Source organism: Leuciscus leuciscus, assembly GCF_965113295.1.
Source record: "Leuciscus leuciscus genome assembly, chromosome: 16".
NCBI classification, from domain to species: domain Eukaryota; kingdom Metazoa; phylum Chordata; class Actinopteri; order Cypriniformes; family Leuciscidae; genus Leuciscus; species Leuciscus leuciscus.
In genome coordinates, this window is record NC_138740.1 from 8,545,177 (window position 1) to 8,566,028 (window position 20,852).

General features: G+C 36.1%; 1 protein-coding gene and 1 long non-coding RNA gene across 9 annotated transcripts in view; both read right to left on the reverse strand.

Annotated features, from left to right (window-relative positions):
* Nucleotides 1-1,883: 1,883 nt before the first annotated feature.
* The window catches only part of rbm27 (RNA binding motif protein 27), a 28,204-nt gene continuing 9,235 nt past the window's right edge, over nt 1,884-20,852 (reverse strand). The window contains exons 8-21 of one of the 8 annotated variants that reach the window (XM_082141246.1): nt 19,194-19,379; nt 16,250-16,396; nt 15,997-16,135; nt 14,298-14,451; nt 13,960-14,163; nt 13,584-13,703; nt 11,037-11,162; nt 10,838-10,912; nt 10,087-10,254; nt 9,562-9,666; nt 4,521-4,718; nt 4,304-4,387; nt 4,065-4,205; nt 1,884-3,930 (exon numbers count right to left, since the gene is read on the reverse strand). In XM_082141246.1, the coding sequence (XP_081997372.1) occupies nt 3,841-3,930; nt 4,065-4,205; nt 4,304-4,387; nt 4,521-4,718; nt 9,562-9,666; nt 10,087-10,254; nt 10,838-10,912; nt 11,037-11,162; nt 13,584-13,703; nt 13,960-14,163; nt 14,298-14,451; nt 15,997-16,135; nt 16,250-16,396; nt 19,194-19,379 (1,937 nt within the window). In that variant the 3' untranslated portion in view covers nt 1,884-3,840. Of the gene's footprint in view, nt 3,931-4,064; nt 4,206-4,303; nt 4,388-4,520; nt 4,719-4,739; nt 5,030-7,119; nt 8,877-9,561; nt 9,667-10,086; nt 10,255-10,837; nt 10,913-11,036; nt 11,163-13,583; nt 13,704-13,959; nt 14,164-14,297; nt 14,452-15,996; nt 16,139-16,240; nt 16,397-19,193; nt 19,380-20,852 lie in introns of those variants that run through there. The other 7 variants (XM_082141247.1, XM_082141244.1, XM_082141243.1 and 4 more) reach the window with 7 other exon arrangements.
* On the reverse strand, nt 11,420-13,573 carry LOC309478052. The gene is made up of 2 exons (XR_014198789.1): nt 12,065-13,573; nt 11,420-12,020 (listed from the first exon to the last, which is right to left on the reverse strand). It is a non-coding gene; the product is annotated as an uncharacterized lncRNA (long non-coding RNA).

Consider the following 20,852-nt stretch of genomic DNA (forward strand, 5'->3'; position numbering starts at 1 on the left):
GCATACAAATATTTGTAATCTTTTGAGGTTTGCAGTTTTCTGATGTTCCATTTGACTAATTTTATTGATTGTGAGGAATACTGAATCTTTTTTTGTACAAGTGAGATGATTAAATGCTCACATTTAGTCTAGAACTACAATAACCATCATGTTTACACACAACGCCTCTGCACTTACTCCCGGTTTTTCTCAACATGGGGACAGGAGTACTTGCGTTACTTATTTGAAAAAGTAACAGATTTTTTCTTTTTTTACATTTTAAAGTAATGCGTTACTTTACTAGTTACTTGAAAAAGTAATCTGATACATTACTCATTACTTATAATGTGTTTCCCCCAACACTGTATGTATGTGTATATATATATATATATATATATATATATATATATATATATATATATATATATATATATATATATATATATATATATATATACATTCATACAGGTGCTGGTCATAAAATTAGAATATCATCAAAAAGTTGATTTATTTCAAGAATTCAACTTAACAGGTGAAACTAATATATTATATAGACTCATTACATGCAAAGTGAGATATTTCAAGCCTTTATTTGTTATAATTTTGATGATTATGGCTTACAGCTTATGAAACCCACGAAATCAAAATACCAGAAAATTAGAATATTACATGAAATCACACAGTAATTACACAGTGATACCATGGTCATTGAACCAGGTTTTGGTTATTTTGGCAGTGTGGGCAGGTGCAAATCCTGCTGGAAAATGAAGGAAGCATGAAGTGCACTGAAAATGTCCTGGTAGACGGCTGCGTTGACTCTGGATTTAATAAAGCACAGTGGACCAAAGTCCTCTTTTCTGATGAGAGCAAATTTTGCATCTCATTTGGAAACCCAAGGTCTCAGAGTCTGGAGGAAGAATGGAGAGCCACACAATCCAAGATGCTTGAAGTCCAGTGTGAAGTTTCCAGTCTGTGTTGGTTTGTGGAGCCATGTCATCGGCTGGTGTTGGTCCACTGTGCTGTCCACTAACACAGCCGTCTACCAGGACATTTCCAGAGCACTTCATGCTTCCTTCAGCAGACAAGCTTTATGGAAATGCTGACTTCATTTTCCAGCAGGATTTGCACCTGCCCACACTGCCAAAAGAACCAAAAACCTGGTTCAATGACCATGGTATTACTGTGTAATTACTGTGTGATTTCATGTAATATTCTAATTTTCTTGGATTTTGATTTCGTGGGTTTCATAAGCTGTAAGCCATAATCATCAAAATTATAACAAATAAAGGCTTGAAATATCTCACTTTGCATGTAATGAGTCTATATAATATATTAGTTTCACCTGTTAAGTTGAATTCTTGAAATAAATCAACTTCTTGATGATATTCTAATTTTATGACCAGCACCTGTATATATATATAGACAGAAGCCAACATTTGAAGTGGATCAAAACCTTTCATCAAAGTTACACATGAATTTTGAACAATACCCATTCTTGTCTTAGGACAACTTTGATTAACTTTTTGGATCCACTTCAAATGTTGACTACTGTATATTTAATGTCCTACCTAATGAAGACTTTAAATTATTATATCTAGGCCTATACATAAATTGACTTTCAAAACCTCACTAGGAACATGACAACCAGCCCCAGTGTATACATGCAAACAATGAATGTAGAAGCAAAATAACATATCTCTTATACTCTTTTAAAGCTGCCTTCCTATATCTCAATTGTCACATGATTATCAATTACTTACATTGTTTTGTTTTTTTATTACAGGTCCAACCATAACATCTTACCGTTTCATAGAAACACTTAATATAATATTAATATACTTTTTTTTTTTTTTTTGATTATGCAGCACAATCATTCACAAAGAAAATAAAACACACAACAACTGTTTCAGAGGGGAATAATTCTTGGAATGGATCATGATTTTTTTCTTCCTTTTTTTCTCTCTCACTCTCTCTCTCTTTTTTGCTGAGACATCTTTTCATTTTTTGTTTGTTGTAAATCATTTTACTTTCGGCCAATTGAAAATGTTTTTTTCTTTTTTTTTTCTTGTTATTCTTCTTGCTCACCCCCATTCCATTCTCTTTATTGATTAGCAAACATGCAACTGTTAGAAATCCATTTTACAAACAAAAAACTGAAAAATACATCCATAGATATTTAAATTTATAAACAGTAATAAAGTCAAAATCTATTTACGCTAAATGTATGACTTTGTACTAATGTGGTGTAGTAAAACGGTTATACAAATGAGCAAAATCCATTCTTTAAATTCACACACAGTCCCGAGTCCTTCTACTAGACTCGTGTACAAAACCAATATTAAGACCTGCCAGACCTTAAATGAACAACGGAGTTATTGAGAAATCATTGTAGAGATTATAAAAACAATAAGTACCATCGATTGGGAAGAGCGGGGCAAACATGTGCATCACTAAATTCGAATGGCAAAGAAACGTGCTATTACTGTCACATCAACAGCATACATACGTTTTACACTGGTCCTTCAGTAAAAGGAACTATAAACTTAGATTTCATTTTAGCAAAGTATGTAAATATGAATATTAAAAAAATATATATGCATACATACACATATTTTCTTTTCTTTTTTCAAATGAACACACGCATACATACGCCAGCATGCTATTGGGTAATATTTAAGGTTACAGAAACGGGTGTGTTTTTGACCCATTTCTGCAGGACCAGGCTTTTGAAATGAGTGGAGTGTCAAAAATGAGATAAAAAAAAAACTATACAACAGAATCTTCTTTAAAGCATGGTGTAATCTTATAAGAGTGTGGTTTTTAGTCATACACTCACTGAAATAAGCCTCTAAGAGTTTCGAATGCGATCCGTTTAGCGATTCATTAATTCGACCAGCTAAAATAATGAAGTGAGCAGTCATTATTACTGAAACCATTTACAAAATATACACACAAAAGGGGAAATAAAGTCACATATCTCATAAAACTATATCATAAAATTTAAGGCGTAAATGAAGTGTAAATCAATTTTGAATACATTCACAACACCACTGTTCATATTTTACCTCAATTAACAAGAATCATATTCTCGGACCCTCATCCAAAGCTCTTTTTGGTTTTGGAACATCATCTAGAGATGTGAGAAATAAATATGAACACTCTGACACACTGAGCAAAATCAAGTGTGCCACATATATCTTCCAGAGTCCATATTTACAGGAAGTGGCATATTAATATTAAGAAAGAAAAATCCACCTGGTGATATATATATATATTGCCTAAACGTTAGAGAGCAGATACAAAAGCGTTTTGTTGTTTGTTTGTTTTTGAAAACATTTGACATCATGAGGGCATTTCGTTTCTTCACAAAGGAAAGAGATGCCAAAAGAGTGCATCCATACTACCAAAGTGGCACAAAGTGCAGATGAAGTTTCATGGTAAATCATATTAAACTGGGTGAAACAAATTAGACATTTAAAAAAAAGAAAATTCACAGTAGTCACAAATGTTGTGAGTTACTGACATCTGCTCATGCACAGTGAAACAAAATGTTTCCCAACTGAAACATTTTGCACTCAATCTCAGCAAAAGTGAGAGTTTGATACATAAAGCAGAAATTTCAGAGTGACAGAAACACTGCAAGTCTCCACAGACGTCTCACATTCTCATATATTCTCCTGTACGGAGAACGCGCTTTGCCTTTTCATTTCTCCAGGTCTCAAAACACTGAAAACCGTCAAAAAAAGAAAAAAAAAAGAAAGACACTTTGTCTTATTCAATCAAATATACTTAAATTAACTTTCACAAAGAAAACCTAAAAATGAGAGTCCTTGAACAAAAAGTGGTGCCGTTTCCCCTTCCTCATCGCCTCCATGAGCGGCTCTCGTCTTCGTCTTCTTCGTCATCATCTTCTTCCTCTTCCTCTGGAAGCAGAAAGGGGCTGACTGGATCCTAGAGAGTGTGAGAAAAGATCAGTGTTTTTACAGATGTAATATTCACACGGGTTTGAAAAACCTTTCATACAGTTTAAAGGGGGAAAAGTCATGTGGTGTAACCAAGTGAAAAGTAGTTGAACATGCAGTTACCGTCATTACATGGATTCCTGCAGCATTGACCTCTTCCTTTGACTCTTCCTCTTCTGGTTCGGTGGACACAGATGGAGTTTTAGGTTTGTACCATGAGATCTGTAGAATTCGACCTTTGAACTTTGCTCCTTGGTTTGCAGCCTGAAAAAAAAAAAAAAAAAAGATTATTTAGTGTGCTTAAAGTCTACTAACCTCAACTAACCTAAACAAAAAACGTAAGAACTAAAAAGCCACAGTACATTTTCTGCTTCACTGCGGGTTTTGAAGGTCATTACGACACTGGTAGCATCATGGTCACGAAGCTCCTCGATCTCGCCAAATTTCTATGGATTGAGCATAAATTAGGAACAGATAGATAGATAGATAGATAGATAGACAGATGATTGACAGACAGACAGATGATTGACAGACAGTATATGGAGATATAATCGTAAACTATTTAAACTCAAATCTTACCACGAAGTGCGGCATGAGCTCCTCCTTCTCTTCCTGTGTGAAGCCGATAATAGAGATGGCTCGAGGCCGGTGGTCCACCACCATGTGATTGCCTCCGCCACGCCCCCTGAGGCTCCGCCCCCTGCCCCTCCCTCTGCCCCGGGCCGGTGCCGCTGGGGGTTTGCCCCGTCCCGCCGGTATCAGGCCCAGCCGGGTGGCCTACGCGATTCAAAGCCAGAGGGGGGGATGTGTGAACAAAACTTACAACAACTTACAATATAAAGCATCATCAAATAATAAATATATATTTTATGTATTTAGTGCTGAGCAACGATTAATCGCATCCAAAATAAAAGTTTGTTTACACATAATATGTGTGTGAGTACTGTGTATAATTATTTTGTAAATTTAAATACACGCGCATTTAAGAAATATTTGCATGTCAAGTCACCTTCATTTATATAATAAAGATTGTTTCAAAGCAGCTTTACAATGATAACAGGAAATTAAAGTAACAGACAGTGGCTAGACTAACAAATAAACAGACGTCACCCGAACAAAATATCCCGTTACAGTTCAGTAGTAATGATTTCATGAACTTCTTCACTGAGAAAATAGAAAGCATCAGAACCACAATTGTAAACGTTCAATCTTCAATCGCGCCTTATAATTCAGCTTCAACTATCACCCCGCAAGAACAATTACAGTGCTTTACAACTATAGAACAAAAAGAGTTAAATAAACTTATCACTACATCTAAAACAACATGTTTATTAGATCCTATACCAACTAAACTACTGAAAGAAGTGTTACCTGTAGTGGAAGAGCCTCTCCTCAATATTATTAACTCGTCTTTATCTTTAGGTCATGTTCCAAGAACATTTAAACTGGCAGTTATAAAATCTCTCATTAAGAAACCACAATTAGATCATAATAATCTAGCAAATTATAGACCCATTTCAAATCTTCCATTTATGTCTAAAATATTAGAAAAAGTGGTGTCCGCTCAACTGGGCTCTTTCTTGCAACAAAATGATATCTATGAAAAGTTTCAGTCTGGATTCAGACCGCATCATAGCACTGAAACTGCGCTCGTTAAAATCACAAATGATTTACTTTTAGCTTCTGACCAAGGCTGTATCTCAATACTAGTTTTACTTGATCTTAGTGCTGCGTTCGATACTATAGATCCCACATTACTCTTAGATCGACTACAAAATTATACTGGTGTTCAAGGACAAGCATTAAGCTGGTTCAAATCATACCTATCTGACCGCTACCATTTTGTCTATTTAAATGGAGAAAAATCGATCATAACTCCAGTAAACTATGGAGTGCCGCAGGGATCTGTGTTAGGCCCTCTGTTATTCTCAATATATATGATGCCACTTAGAAATATTATAAGGGAACATGGAATTAGTTTCCATTGTTATGCTGATGACACTCAAATATATATTTCATCACGGCCGGATGAAAACGCTAAATTTTCCAAATTGACAGAGTGTGTTAAAGATATAAGCGTAATTTTCTTTTATTAAATCCAGACAAGACAGAGGTAATACTTATCGGTTAAAAAAACCGCCCACAAAACCTCGCACAATACAACTTTAACATCATAGGATGTCCTGTTACTTTATCCTCTACAGTAAAAGACCTGGGTGTTCTACTCGATTGCAACCTGTCTTTTGAAAATCATATTTCATATGTTACAAAAACAGCCTTTTTCCACCTTAGAAACATTGCTAAGCTACGTAATATGCTATCAGTTTCTGATGCAGAAAAGTTAGTTCATGCATTCATGACCTCGAGACTGGATTACTGTAATGCCTTATTAGCTGGTTGTCCTGCATCCTCAATAAACAAGCTACAGTTAGTCCAAAATGCCGCCGCTAGAGTTCTTACTAGATCAAGAAAATATGATCATATAACACCGATTTTATCATCACTGCATTGGTTACCTATAAAGTTCCGTATTAATTACAAGGTATTGCTACTGACTTATAAAGCCCTAAACGGCTTAGCTCCAGTCTATTTAACAGATCTTCTATCACCCTATAATCCATAGCGCTCTTTAAGATCACTAAATTCAAGGCTTTTGGTCATACCCAAGATATCCAGAACCACCAAAGGAGGGAGAGCATTTTCACATTTGGCTCCAAAACTCTGGAATAGTCTTCCTGATACTGTTCGTTGCTCAGACTCGCTCTCCCAGTTTAAAACTAGATTAAAGTCGCATCTCTTCAGCCAGGCATTCATATAATATTTTTAATCTTACAGTTCAAACTACAATCCGGCCTCTAGCTCATAAATGCCAGAGGAGAACTGGCCCCCGACTGAGCCTGGGTTCTCCCAAGGTTTTTTTTTTCTCCATTAGGTCACCTGATGGAGTTTTAGGACACCATTAGGTCACTTGATGGAGTTTTTCGGTTCCTTGCCACTGTTGCCTTTGGCTTGCTCAGTTGGGGATATTTTGGGGATATTTAATTTAATTTTATCAATCAATAAATTCCACTTGAAACAAACCTTGTTGTATTATTTTAATTTAATACTGTGAAGCTGCTTTGATACAATCTGTATTGTGAAAAGTGCTATACAAATATACTTGACAGCATGTATATACTGTATACACAGTACATACACATTATGTAAACACAAACTTTTATTGTGGATGCGATTAATCACGATTTATCGTTGCCAAGCACTAGAATTGATACAAACATAATGCAATGGGATATATATGGATCTATGGGAATAGTGAGCTCCTCTAAACTTCCAAAAAGTACTAGACTTTGTAATGTGCCTAACCTTTACCCTGACTGCAGATTGAAAAATTAAAGCCACACCAAATGCTGATCATTTCTCTTTCATGCCCTGAACACTCTTTCAGCTTGTGTAGTTTCTTACTATCACCCTCTTCCTTTAATTGTCTTCCCTCGATCTTTCTCTCATTTCTTACATGGGAGCTGCTCAAACTTTAATGGGATGAAAAGCACCAGCGTGAGGAGAGGGATGCGTGTTGTTTTGGGACTGGTCCTTGGGGTTTGGGAAGTGCTCAGAGTTAAATGTGCAGGAGATGAAGTGTAATGACATGCATATTTCACACCAGCTAAGATAAGCCCAATGCCAGCCGTGATGTTTCGGTTGTCTCTCGTTTTAGGAACGCGAATGTTAGGGCTGAGTGTGACATTGTGTTTGCATGAAATGGATTATGCTGGTTCTGGTTGGGTACATCTGTGTTTTTTGCTTCGGTAAAAAAAAAAAAAACTGAAATTAAGCATGGGGTCTTAGCAACTAACATATATGGCATTTTATGCAGAACTATAAAAATATTGAATTTAGTAAAAATGGGTTTAAAATGGGTCTCATTTTCAGGTTGGCTAACACGTGTGCCACATTGTCTATCGCTACTTTAGAGATACCTGTCAGGTCATAGGGACATTTTTGCTATTACAAAGTAAATAAACAAAACAACTATAATAATATTGACTCTAAATTGAAAAGAATACATTTATTTAAATGCACAATTATATTTCATTCTATATTTTTGTATAATTTCATTATCACCTCAATTCCATTAATTACAGTAATGTGTTTTGATGTTTTAAAATGTAGCTCAAATTACTGTCAATCATGATTCACATTAGATTCGGATTACTGCAGTCATCTAATATTTTGTCAAATAAAATTTAAAGAGCAACTTAAAAAAAAACTACAGGGGAAATAATAATCACAAAAATACTCTACAATTCAGTAACTAAACACAATATACACTCACCTAAATGATTATAAGGAACACCTGTTCAATTTCTCATTAATGCAATTATCTAATCAACCAATCACATGGCAGTTGCTTCAATGCATTTAGGGGTGTGGTCCTGGTCAAGACAATCTCCTGAACTCCAAACTGAATGTCAGAATGGGAAAGAAAGGTGATTTAAGCAATTTTGAGCGTGGCATGGTTGTTGGTGCCAGACGGGCCGGTCTGAGTATTTCACAATCTGCTCAGTTACTGGGATTTTCACGCACAACCATTTCTAGGGTTTACAAAGAATGGTGTGAAAAGGGAAAAACATCCAGTATGCGGCAGTCCTGGTTGATGCTAGAGGTCAGAGGAGAATGGGCCGACTGATTCAAGCTGATAGAAGAGCAACTTTGACTGAAATAACCACTCGTTACAACCGAGGTATGCAGCAAAGCATTTGTGAAGCCACAACACGCACAACCTTGAGGCGGATGGGCTACAACAGCAGAAGACCCCACCGAGTACCACTCATCTCCACTACAAATAGGAAAAAGAGGCTACAATTTGCACGAGCTCACCAAAATTGGACAGTTGAAGACTGGAAAAATGTTGCCTGGTCTGATGAGTCTCGATTTCTGTTGAGACATTCAGATGGTAGAGTCAGAATTTGGCGTAAACAGAATGAGAACATGGATCCATCATGCCTTGTTACCACTGTGCAGGCTGGTGGCGGTGGTGTAATGGTGTGGGGGATGTTTTCTTGGCACACTTTAGGCCCCTTAGTGCCAATTGGGCATCGTTTAAATGCCACGGCCTACCTGAGCATTGTTTCTGACCATGTCCATCCCTTTATGACCACCATGTACCCATCCTCTGATAGCTACTTCCAGCAGGATAATGCACCATGTCACAAAGCTCGAATCATTTCAAATTGGTTTCTTGAACATGACAATGAGTTCACTGTACTAAAATGGCCCCCACAGTCACCAGATCTCAACCCAATAGAGCATCTTTGGTATATGGTGGAACGGGAGCTTCGTGCCCTGGATGTGCATCCCACAAATCTCCATCAACTGCAAGATGCTATCCTATCAATATGAGCCAACATTTCTAAAGAATGCTTTCAGCACCTTGTTGAATCAATGCCACGTAAAATTAAGGCAGTTCTGAAGGCGAAAGGGGGTCAAACACAGTATTAGTATGGTGTTCCTAATAATCCTTTAGGTGAGTGTATATACATACATTAACCCACGTTCTGGATATTGGCATCAGACACTATATCAGATGAACAGGTCACAGTGATAGAAAGTGGCCGCTTACCTCCACCTGCAACTGACCCAACCTCCTCTTCAGGTCTGTTGTGTCTTCTCCTGACGTCAACTTCTTATGGAAGTCCAACTCCGCATCAAGCAACTCTTTCTGTGCCTAAAGGTGAAAAAAAGACAGTCATACTTAAGTTTAGAAACATCTTTTAAAAAATGGGCAATGTACATTTAGGTTCTAAATTTTAAAGCTGCAGTCTGTACATTTTGTGTTCAAAAAGGATATAATAATAAGAGAGTACATCATGAATCCATTTCCCAAACAGTGTTTTTGTCTGATCCTGAATCACTACGGTACACCTATAATAAGTGTTTATATTTAGACAGTGGCCCAGTACTTGCGTCAATTGTCATAGACATAAACAGAGAGAAGTAGCTCTGGGTACAATGTTCTTCTGCAAGACGCATGCAGTTCTGTTTATTAACCGCTAGAGCGCCAGAAGTTATGGACTGCAGCTTTATACAAAAATCGATCTAGAACACACTTGTATCAAGAACACTAGGTATCTACAAATGGCCTTACGTCTGTTTTTGACTTTGATTGTGTTGTGTTGGCAGTAGCTTGTGCGGTCGGGCTGATCTCATTCTTCAGCTGAGAGATCTTTTCTGTCAGTTCTTTAAGAGTCTTCATGATGTTTGCTCTATCCTCTGGCTTCATCCCTCTGTTCTTTTCCAGGCGGTTTATCAGCACCTGCAGAAGGCAGATCAGGTTTAGAGTTACATTGAACTGCATGTACGAAATCACTAGTAGTTCTAATATACACTCCTTAGATCATATTCATTCAACAGAGACTGAATCAGGACAAGCACAATAACTTTAGGGCTGTCACGATTCCTTGATTAAGTTCAAGTGCTCAATTTTAAAAACTTGATTGCAATTTACTCGTGTGAAGTGGGGCATTCCACGGATGAGAATCCATGAACTGCATTATAAGTCCTTTTCTAAGGCTCCTTGATTTTGTAATAAATCCTATTAAAAGTATTTTTTTTAAATAGTTTGCGCACACTGGGAATCATATGTTTTTCAAATAAAGACCAGGTAATGCTTATTGTACACAGTAAATATGAGATAACATATGGAATGGGTGTCAACATAAAAATATCTGACATTTATCAGCCAAACAGAAAAAACTGAACACAAATACTCTAAAATGCAGAAAAATGTGTAATTACAGTACTATCAAAATATAATAAAAAAACATGTATGTGTCTCCAAACTTTTACCTGGTGGTATATATACATTTATTTTGTTAGACACCAGTAATCTTTCATACCTTCTGACATTCGATCTGTTTTTCAACCATTTCTTGTTTCTTCTTCCTCATGTCTTGCTGCAGTTTCAACGCCTCCTGAAGGCCAGAGGTCAGAGGTCACGTTAGCGCACTCATAAGTACATTCCAGACTGTGCAATCCTAGTAGGTGGATCTGCCTGTATCAGCTTACAGAGGTGAGGAGGAGAAAGGAAATACTCACATGCTTCTTTTTCAGAACCTCCTGAGCTTCCAGCGCTTTGCCCGTTTTTCCTAATGACTTTGATGCGGTTTTCAACACCGTGCGTGAGAACGGACCCTTCGGTAAACTCGAAGATGGCGTCAAACCCTTGTTTAACAGAGAAATTCAAACAATTGTTGATTTTTAACACTAATTACATGTTTATGTGTTTTTTTGTTTTTAATATAGACATACAATCGGTTAAAAGTTTGGAAGATTTTTTAAATGTTTTTGAAAGAAGTCCATTATGCTCACTAAGGCTGCATTTATTGTTGCAGTGTCACATGATCCTTCAGAAATTATTCTAATATGATGATTCGCTGCTCAAGAAACGTTTATTCATTTAGCAGACCTTTTTTTGACCATTTATTTAACCATTTACCATACTTATTTTACCACTTATTTTTTTACCATCAATGTTGAAAACAGTTGTGCTGCTTCATATTTTTGTGCAAACTAGGCTTGCTGCGATAGTCAGTGTTACCGGTGTTCGGTTACATCACTTGCCCCTCGTAGCACCGCCTCCACCGTCGTTTAGATTTTTTTTATAGCAATACAAATCATGTAGTTCAGTCAGAGAACAGACACTACAATTAAAAACTGAACACGAAAAAAGAGCAGCACAGATCAGCAGCAGGAGTCAGATTTCATTTACCACGAGAATGAGGCGAGCTGACTGACAAGACGATGGCGGAAGATTTGGTCTCAAAGCTAAATGTAAAAGCATCTATTTGGCAATATTTTGGATTTAAACCCACTGCTAATAGGGAACCTGCAAAGAATTAGTTGTGTTTTTCTAGTTGTTGTGTTTTTCCATTAAGAATAATGATGAACCCACCACTCAAGCAATTTCCGCCCCCGAATTGCTGCTAATGCGCACGGGCATTCATAACGGTGTGTCCTCTGGTGCAGAGCAGAGCGAGAGTCCTATGCAAGTCTAACTTCCACTGAAATTAATTGAAAACACTCGCTCTGCTCCGCACCGTTATGAATGCCCGTGCGCATTTTACTTCGAATTAGCAATTTAAAAGCGAGGTGCAAAAGAGTGAAAAACTCCAACGAAACACTTTTATTCAGCAAGAATGCCTTAAATTGATCAAAAGTAACAGTGAAGTAATTTATAATGTTATAAAGATTTCGATTTCAAATAAATGCTGTTCTTCTAAACTTTGTATTTACGAAATTTCTATTTGACCAAATAAGCCTGAAATCAACCCTGCATCAGTGTTACCACAAACATATTAAGCAACAAAATAGATGTTTCCAACATTGATAAAAATAAGAACCATTATTAAGAATTGAGCACCAATAATAACAATTCCATTCCACAGGAATAAATTACATTTTAAAATGCAGTCTATGTTGAGAAAAAGATACATCTTTTAAAAACTATAATTACTCCAAACTTTTGACTGGTAGTTTCTGCTGGATCTATACTGGCAGCATTTCTCACAGCAAGCATCAAAGCAGCAAACCTACTATATTTGTACAAATACTACTGTTATTGTGTCACAGAATGTTTTTGGACGCGTTTTAGACCTTAAATATACGCTTTATATATAAACAGTGCCTATTTGAAAATTAGTTGAGACATTTTCGGAGATGTGATACAGTGCTTATGTATCCGCTGAGAACAGCTTCATCTCAGCCACTCCTTAGGGGATTTGCTGCTGACTCTTACATACAGTAGATAATGGATAAATAAGAGGTATAATTCATTTTGGGTTTATCAAATGGGTAATCTTTGGTCTTATTAATCTATTACTTGATCCAGAGCAAATCGATTTGGCTAAGGGTAAAGTTAAGTTTTATAACTATAGTAACAGTACAAGATTTAATTTAAATTAAAATAGAGCGCTGCTTTTATACTTTTGACTGAATTGTTTGCTTGTGTTTATTTCCTATTGTACAAACCTCATACTTTTATAATGGCTATTATTGTTCATATAATTATTATTGTTAAATAAGTAACATTTAATTTTCTATAAACAATATGCTGTAATTGGTATTGGGAAAGGGTCTGTTAGTGATTGTGATTTCTACTTATACGTTAACGTTACATTATTACGTCATTAGATGGCGACAAGAATCTTTATGAGTGAGTCAAGCAAAGCGAAGACTTTTATATTGAAATCGACCCAAAAAGGGATGTAAAACAAGGTTATTTCTAAAGAACACCTCACATGATGCAACCGGCACATGCATTGACTAGCGCTATCATGGGAAATCCCCTTATCTGTTAAAAAGATACTAAGATAGACATTTTTTATTATGAATATAAGATTGACCTGAATAATTAACTTGTTTACTCTCTCTCTCTCATTATACTCTCCAATGAAGTGACTTAAAGTTCCTTCGTTACTAGTTCTAAAGTGACGTTTAGTAATGGAGGCTCGTAGCCGTGCGATGTCTCTCTCTCTTGTGCCTATGGCTTAATCACAGCCCTGCTCATATAGAGCCATATTGCACTCCTACTCCTTTATATTCTCTCTGAACAGATGTGTGCAAACACTCAAGTGTTTTCTTTACCACTGATGGCTCTTGGTTCGGGCTGGTAGGTTCAGTGCCGCCCATGATTCCCGTGGCAGTCTGGTGTTTGGGGAAGGTCTTATTCAGCACGTAAGCTCCTGCAGGGTGCTGCTGAATGACCTGCACATAAAACAAAATTCGGTCAAAGTATGTAAACGAATGACGATGAACAGTCACAGTAAGCATATCAATCAATCATTTTTGAGTTAACAATCTATTAAAACGGATACAAACTTCTCTATGGGGGAAAAGAGAACTATCAATAGTAGGGCTGGGCAGCAAGAGCAACACAATGAAATAGCATTGAAATATAATGTATTGTGCATTGCAGTTTTAATTTTCTCTGAATCTGATCATCCATCAGTGGGTCTCAGACCTTGTGTGTCGTGGGTTGCTGTTGGCCAGGGTTTGTGTTCTGACCGGGACCCTGCTCCTGTGTGCTGGATGTGGGCTCTCTATGCCAGTAGACTCTGATGAAGCGGTTGTTCAGAACGGCTTCAGTGCTGGAGATGGCCCTCCGAGCCTCGTCATTGGCTGTGTACTGGATCAGTGCTGCCTCTGGATCGCCCCCGAACACAACCTGTGGAAACGACAACACAGGACACAGTTTTACATCACAATCACTACAAATACATTCGTTGACCTGTATAACAAAAGTGTTACATAACAATAGCAAATATGTAGTTCAAAATCTAATCCACACAGAAGGTTTACCTGAATGTTGACTATGGTTCCAAACTTGCTGAAGTGCTCATTGAGTTTGGTGATGTTGTTGAGGTCCCGGGGGATTTTGCGGACCTCTAGTTTGGTGTTGACGTAATAAATCTTTTTCGGGAAGGTGGGTTTATGCTGGTTATTGAAATTTTGTCTGTAAAACAGGAAAGACAACATTACACATCTCAATCAGGACATCCACCTGTATCATTGTAGTTTCCTTTGTGTTCCAAGATATCAATATTAATTAATGGACACTAAAAATAATGTAAATAAAATGTATAATTATTTATCAATACATAAATTTAAATGTAAAGGTAATAATAAGCATAATGATCCATAATTTATTACATTTATAATAAAGTAAATTAAGTAAATGTAATATAATTTATTATATAATATAAATTATAATAAAGTAAATACATTTATATCATTCTGATATACAGTACTGGTCATATGTTTGTAAACATAACTTTTTTTTATGTTTTTGAAAGAAGTCTCTTCTGCTCATTAAGCCTGCATTTATTGGATCAAAAATATAGAATAAAACTGTAATATTGTGTTTGAAGTACATAATAATGAATCATGGTTTTCCATTTTAATATATTTTAAAATATTATTTATTTCTGAGAATCAAAGCTGAATTATCATCAGCCATAACCCCAGTCGTCAGTCATATGATCCTTCAGAAATCATTCTAATATGCTGATTTAAAAATGAAAGTATTATCAATGCACAAACAGTTGTGCTGCTTAATATTATTTATTAACAACATTTATTAAAAATACAAATATTTTCTAACAATATAAATCTTTATGATCACTTTGTATCAATTTAACACATCCTTGCCGAATAAAAGTATCAATTTCTTTCAAAAATGGTAGTGTATTGTATATTGCTGTTCTTTTTTATTCATCAAAGAATCCTGAAAAAAGTATCACAGGTTATAAAAACATACACACACACACGTTATAAAATAGCAGCACAACTGTTTTCAACATTGATAATAAATATTAGAATGATTTCTGATTAATCATGTGACACTAAAGATTGGAGTAATTCAATAAATTATATTTTAAGGTATATTAAAAGTAGAATACCATTATGTTACATTGTAGTACTATTTTAAAATACTAGTTTTTTTTTCTGTATTTTTGATGAGCATAAGAGACTTGATAAAAGTACATAAATGATCAAAGTAATAATAACCATAATAATCAATATTGGATCCTTTTCACATTCCCCTGGTCCTCTGAAGTTCTCATAGTTGTGTAAACTTCAATAACAGTGAATGGGAGATGACAGCAAATATAGTTACATTTTGTTTAAATTCCAATTTTGGTCCAATAGCAAAAGAACAAAATCCATGATAACGTTTCCATGACTTTCCAAAACAAATGTAGAGAGACTGAATTCAGCAGTCAAAAAAAAAATAAAAAAAAAATATATATATAAAATTATTAAAATCTAGATTTACAGACTAGATCCACACTACCAGTCATACTAGATTTGTGATGTTGATTATGTGTGACTTTTTCATGTTGTGAAAAGTCATCAGTCATTGATCACAATTATAATTCAAAATTCAAAAGTTTATCACACACACCACATTTGTGGTGAATTTCTAAAGGTCATATACTTTCTTGAAAGACTGCAAAATAAGATCTACTAAAACAGTTAGTAGTCGCTCATCACTCACTTGTCCATCCAGGGTTTTTTGACCAGTGGGCCATCAGTAGACGGCAGACACCTCTTCCTGTTCTCCTGCTCAGAGTTGTACCTCGCCTCACTACTCGACACACTCGGGACAGACGGCTCCGTCTGAATCACTATGTTAGCTGCTAAAAAACACATATTGAACAAATTTAAATTGATGTTGTCATGATGAATGCATTTAAAATTCTCATGCAAAATTAGTCATTGGTTTGGAACTGATATTTTACATCTGATACCTCGTGAGTTTTGTCCATCACCAGAGGTAAGGCCGATGAGGTTGGGTCTCTGCGTCTGGATGCGAGGGATGAAATGACGGTACTGAGCTCTGCCTGGGCCGGTCAGTGCTGGGGACTCTGGGTTATAGGCCTCGGGGTCATAGCTGTCTGTATGTGACACAACAAAAGTGTTAAACCATATGTAGTGTGTGCAGCAGGAAAAACACACTACAGGAGGTTCTTTCCCTTCGATAAATGAAACATTCATTCATGTGTTTGAGAGAACTTTCTCCAAATTCTCAAGAGTGTAAGATGCAGCAGCAGCACAACTACATGGTCAGAGTCTGTCACTGCAGCCTTCAGACATTAAACATCCCTGATGTACTACACTCAAAACAAAATGGCTTTGAAACTATTTTCACTCAGAAATTGCTAGTTCATTTTTCACAAATAATTACAAAGAAACAGCAAGTGACAGATACAAAACACGAAACTTTGAAGTAGAAAAACTGAAACAGTATTTTCTTTTAATAACGTACTCAATCTTTGTTGTATTTACAACCTCGAAAAATTACTCAGAATGAATAACCCGACTCACGGTTTGGTTTGTTTTCGGTACAGCAGGAAAAAAACATTTTTTAGTGGTTTACTGAACAAACTAGATATGCTTATAAATAAATAAAAATACACTACAAACTCTTCCTTCCAATTACAACAGCACCATAAACTGCAGAGTTAAACAGACTCGCTTGCTGTCAAGATAATCGTTTATGCGAGATGGAAATGTGTAAATTTGTAACATTTACAGATAAGTATACAACCATAATAGTTAAACACGTCTCAAGCGCATTAAACATCACACGCATCTGACAGCAGGGTAGGTTTATTATTTAGTTTGATGTGCTTAAAGTCCCTCTGTGGTAAAAAAAGCACGTTTTTAATGTTGTTTATATGTCTATGTGGTGTTTTTAATGTGCTTTAATTCAAACCATGTGTAAATTCATAAGTCAACAACATTGCTGAGTATTTTCCTCCATAAAACTGCAGTGAACCGAAAGACAGTCTCAAAAACACAGTTTGAAATCACTGGTTTTTCTGACGTCACAAACGACCTTGTAACCAATCAGATCAACATGTGATCGTCAGCGAGTGGATCTCTGAGCTGAGTGAGTGAGTGAGTGGAGGCGGGGCTCATTTGCATATTCATAGAACCTCGTATACTAAATGAGGCAAGGGTGTCGAGTTACATTCAAGATATTTTAAGGCATGAAGAATTTTTTTTTCCAAAGACATTTTTTTAAATGTCATTCTGGTGATCAGAGATGAATACATTGGAATTGGATACAATTATTGACTACAGGGGGACTTTAATATAAAACAAGTCTTATGTTTAAGACAAGCTGGATCGTCAGCAGCTCACTCTGGCCTCGTTTACACTGCAGGTCTTGATGCCCAATTCTGATTTGTTGCCTATATCCGATTTTTTTGACTGTCTGTTTACACATTCTTTAAATTGTGACCCATATCCGATTCATGTGTTTACACTTGCCATATAGGCTACTATCTGAAACATATCGCGCATGCTTAAAGGGTTAAATTCTCTTGCACAAATAGACGAACACAAAATATGTTTCATGCTCTGCGATATGCAAAGTTGCCAAACACCACTTTTGAATAAGAAACAATGTCTATAAAACTCGTTAAAACTCCACGAATCACAAGCGTGTCGGTGAGAACACTCGTTAAAACAACATACACACAGCCGAACTTGACTGCACATCACATATTTGACATTATTGATACTGCTTTCATTCGTAATGCAACGGACCGATCTACGGCACATACATTAAGGGCTGTTCACTGTTATACAATAAAGAGCCTGCACAGCGACAAGAAATAGAAATTAACACAAAAAAAACTGCCTAGAGCCTGTACTTACACAACACTGACAGGAGTTGCGCTCAGGAGTAGAGCAGCTGTGAACAATTTTCTTTTTTGAGCGGCTGCGGACAAATTCTTTCTATGCACACACAATATTACATCACAATCTGCGCGTATGTTTTAAAAATATAATTGAATATGTAAATAGTCCTAGCACTTTTTAAATTTAAATAGCCCACTTAAAGCGTTTATTACAAATAAATTACTAATTGCTTGAAATGAATAAATGTAAATTAACAAAAATTTTCGTTAAATTTACAGTCATATGAAAACACTTCCTGTGACCCTCTCCACATTCCTCTCCTACGATGACAACGTTTCGTCGGGCCATCCGTCCCTTTGCAGATCTGCGTCGGGGTTTCTCTCGTCATTAAACCGCGGAGACGTTGCCTAATGCCTCAGAAAATCCGATCTTCCTGTTTACATGACAGTCGCATTGGCACATATCCGATTTATTTCCACATATGAATGAGGCCTGAAACCGATCTGGAAATATCCGAATGCATGCGTTTTTTTCTTGTTTACACTGTCATAGAACACATCCGATCTGTGTCACATGTGAGCAAAAAATCGGAATTGGGTCACATTTCACTGGCAGTGTAAACGGGGCCTCTGTGTCCTGGGTTTTTTTTCAGTTGTGCTCGCAACAAAGTATATGCGTAGTGCGTACCAAACCGGAAGACCCGTACTGAAAATGTTCGGTACTAATACATGCATCATTATACCCCCACTAACTGATGTACACACGACAAGACCAGAACCACCACCAACAGACAGGAAAGAGGCTTAGCATATCAACTGCTTTCTTTAAAGGGGTCACACTTTCTTCCCTGAAGGCAACTTTTAATGTCAATCGCATTGATGGTTTAAATTCAAATCCATTTCTGATGGACAGGAAAAACACAAGTAGCAGGAATATCGATGTAGTGCAGAAATCTGACGTGACCCCTTTACAACACACATATAGACAGCAAGCTCTAAGCACCACTGCTCAAGATGAGGAGAGAGAAGCGCAGTGGCTTACATTCAGAGAGAGTGTATTGAGGATGGAGAGAGGCAGAAGAGGAGGAAGAAGAGGAAGGAGGTGGTGGTGGTGGTGGTGGAGGAGGAGGAGGAGGTGGTCCCACTCCAGGCAGGGCCAAAGGGGAAGAGGTTCTGGTTCTGGAGTGGGGTGGAGTGTCTATCCCAGTAGCTGGGATTAGAGGAGGCCCTAAAACAAGACAAGAGCAAACTCAAGCACTCATCTACAGCTAACTTCCATTAGTGCACTTTAGGACAATCGTTCGTTGTTAATATAAAGTCATTCTCAAGATCTCAAAAATTAACGAATAATATTCCTAAAAATGAACAATTAACAAATGCATTTACCAAATTTTCTGGAATACAAGTCAATTTTTTGTATTACCTAAAACAGTCTTATATTCCAAGCGACTTGTATAAAGCAATTAACATCAAGCTGTAAAATGTGCGAAGTGCACACATTTTGGATTAGTGCCAAATGAAAGAGGTACATGAGCCCAAGTTTATTTGTATAGGCCATGTCCACATGCTGGCAGTTTCAGCATCACTTTAAATAAATTTGTTTAGGCTTGGCTTTTATAAGGAATGTTGTCTATTTTATCTTTCTACTTTTTTTCCATTCCAGTTCTGAATACAGTTTAATCTAAAGGATTTGTTGTGTAGTGAGGGGAACTAACATACACGTTTACACTGTTTGTAATATTTGTAAATGTGTCATTTTATTTACTGATGTTTTACATTTTTTTTTGATGTAATAAATGTGACAAACATATATAATGCATATCATAATATAATGAAATATATTTATTTCTCAACAATGCAATTTGGACCCGGTGTGATTTATTTTAATGTGCGACTAATTTTCTGGAAAATACTGTAATGCATAGTTGTACGATTTTAATGTCAATTGATAAACATTAAAATAAATTAATTTATTTATTTATTAATCAATAACCTATGAAAAATGTTAAAAAAGAAAAAAAGAATAATTTATGAATAAAAATGAATAATTACGTATATTTTTAATAAGACAAAGTAAACAGGAGAAAATAATTTAACGGATTAATTGATTAAAGAATGAATAATTAAATTAATAAATAAAAAATTACATTCACAATCTAAAGATTTTAAAATCACTTAATATGGAGCTACACTATTCTGGATAAATTGACAATCATGTTTTTTTATTTTATTTTTTTATTCTAATTTACTAGTGGTTCTGACAAAATATTAATTGCTGCAGTCTATTTAAAATGTTTAATTCCTTTGAATGAAATATTGAAAAGAATGGGTTTGAATGAATGATTCAATGACTCACTCACACCTATAAAACATGGTAACGGCTCTCTCTGGCTCAGCGGCGGCGCAAACACAGTTCGAATGTTACGCTGTGATCACACTACTCAAACGTTTAATAGATTACGGCGAAACGTTGTCATTTAGGAATAAGATTGAGTAGGTGTGTGAATCGAGATTGTGACCTTTTGCTTTTAGTGATAAATCGTGCAGCTCTACAATATAATATAAATATGAAACAAATACAATGAAATTAATAATGATAAATAAAACACAAGCATCATTTAGAGACATTGTTATATACACACACACACGAGTCAAAATCTGCTAAGGGGTAATAATACAACGACAATTTTAAAGTGATTTT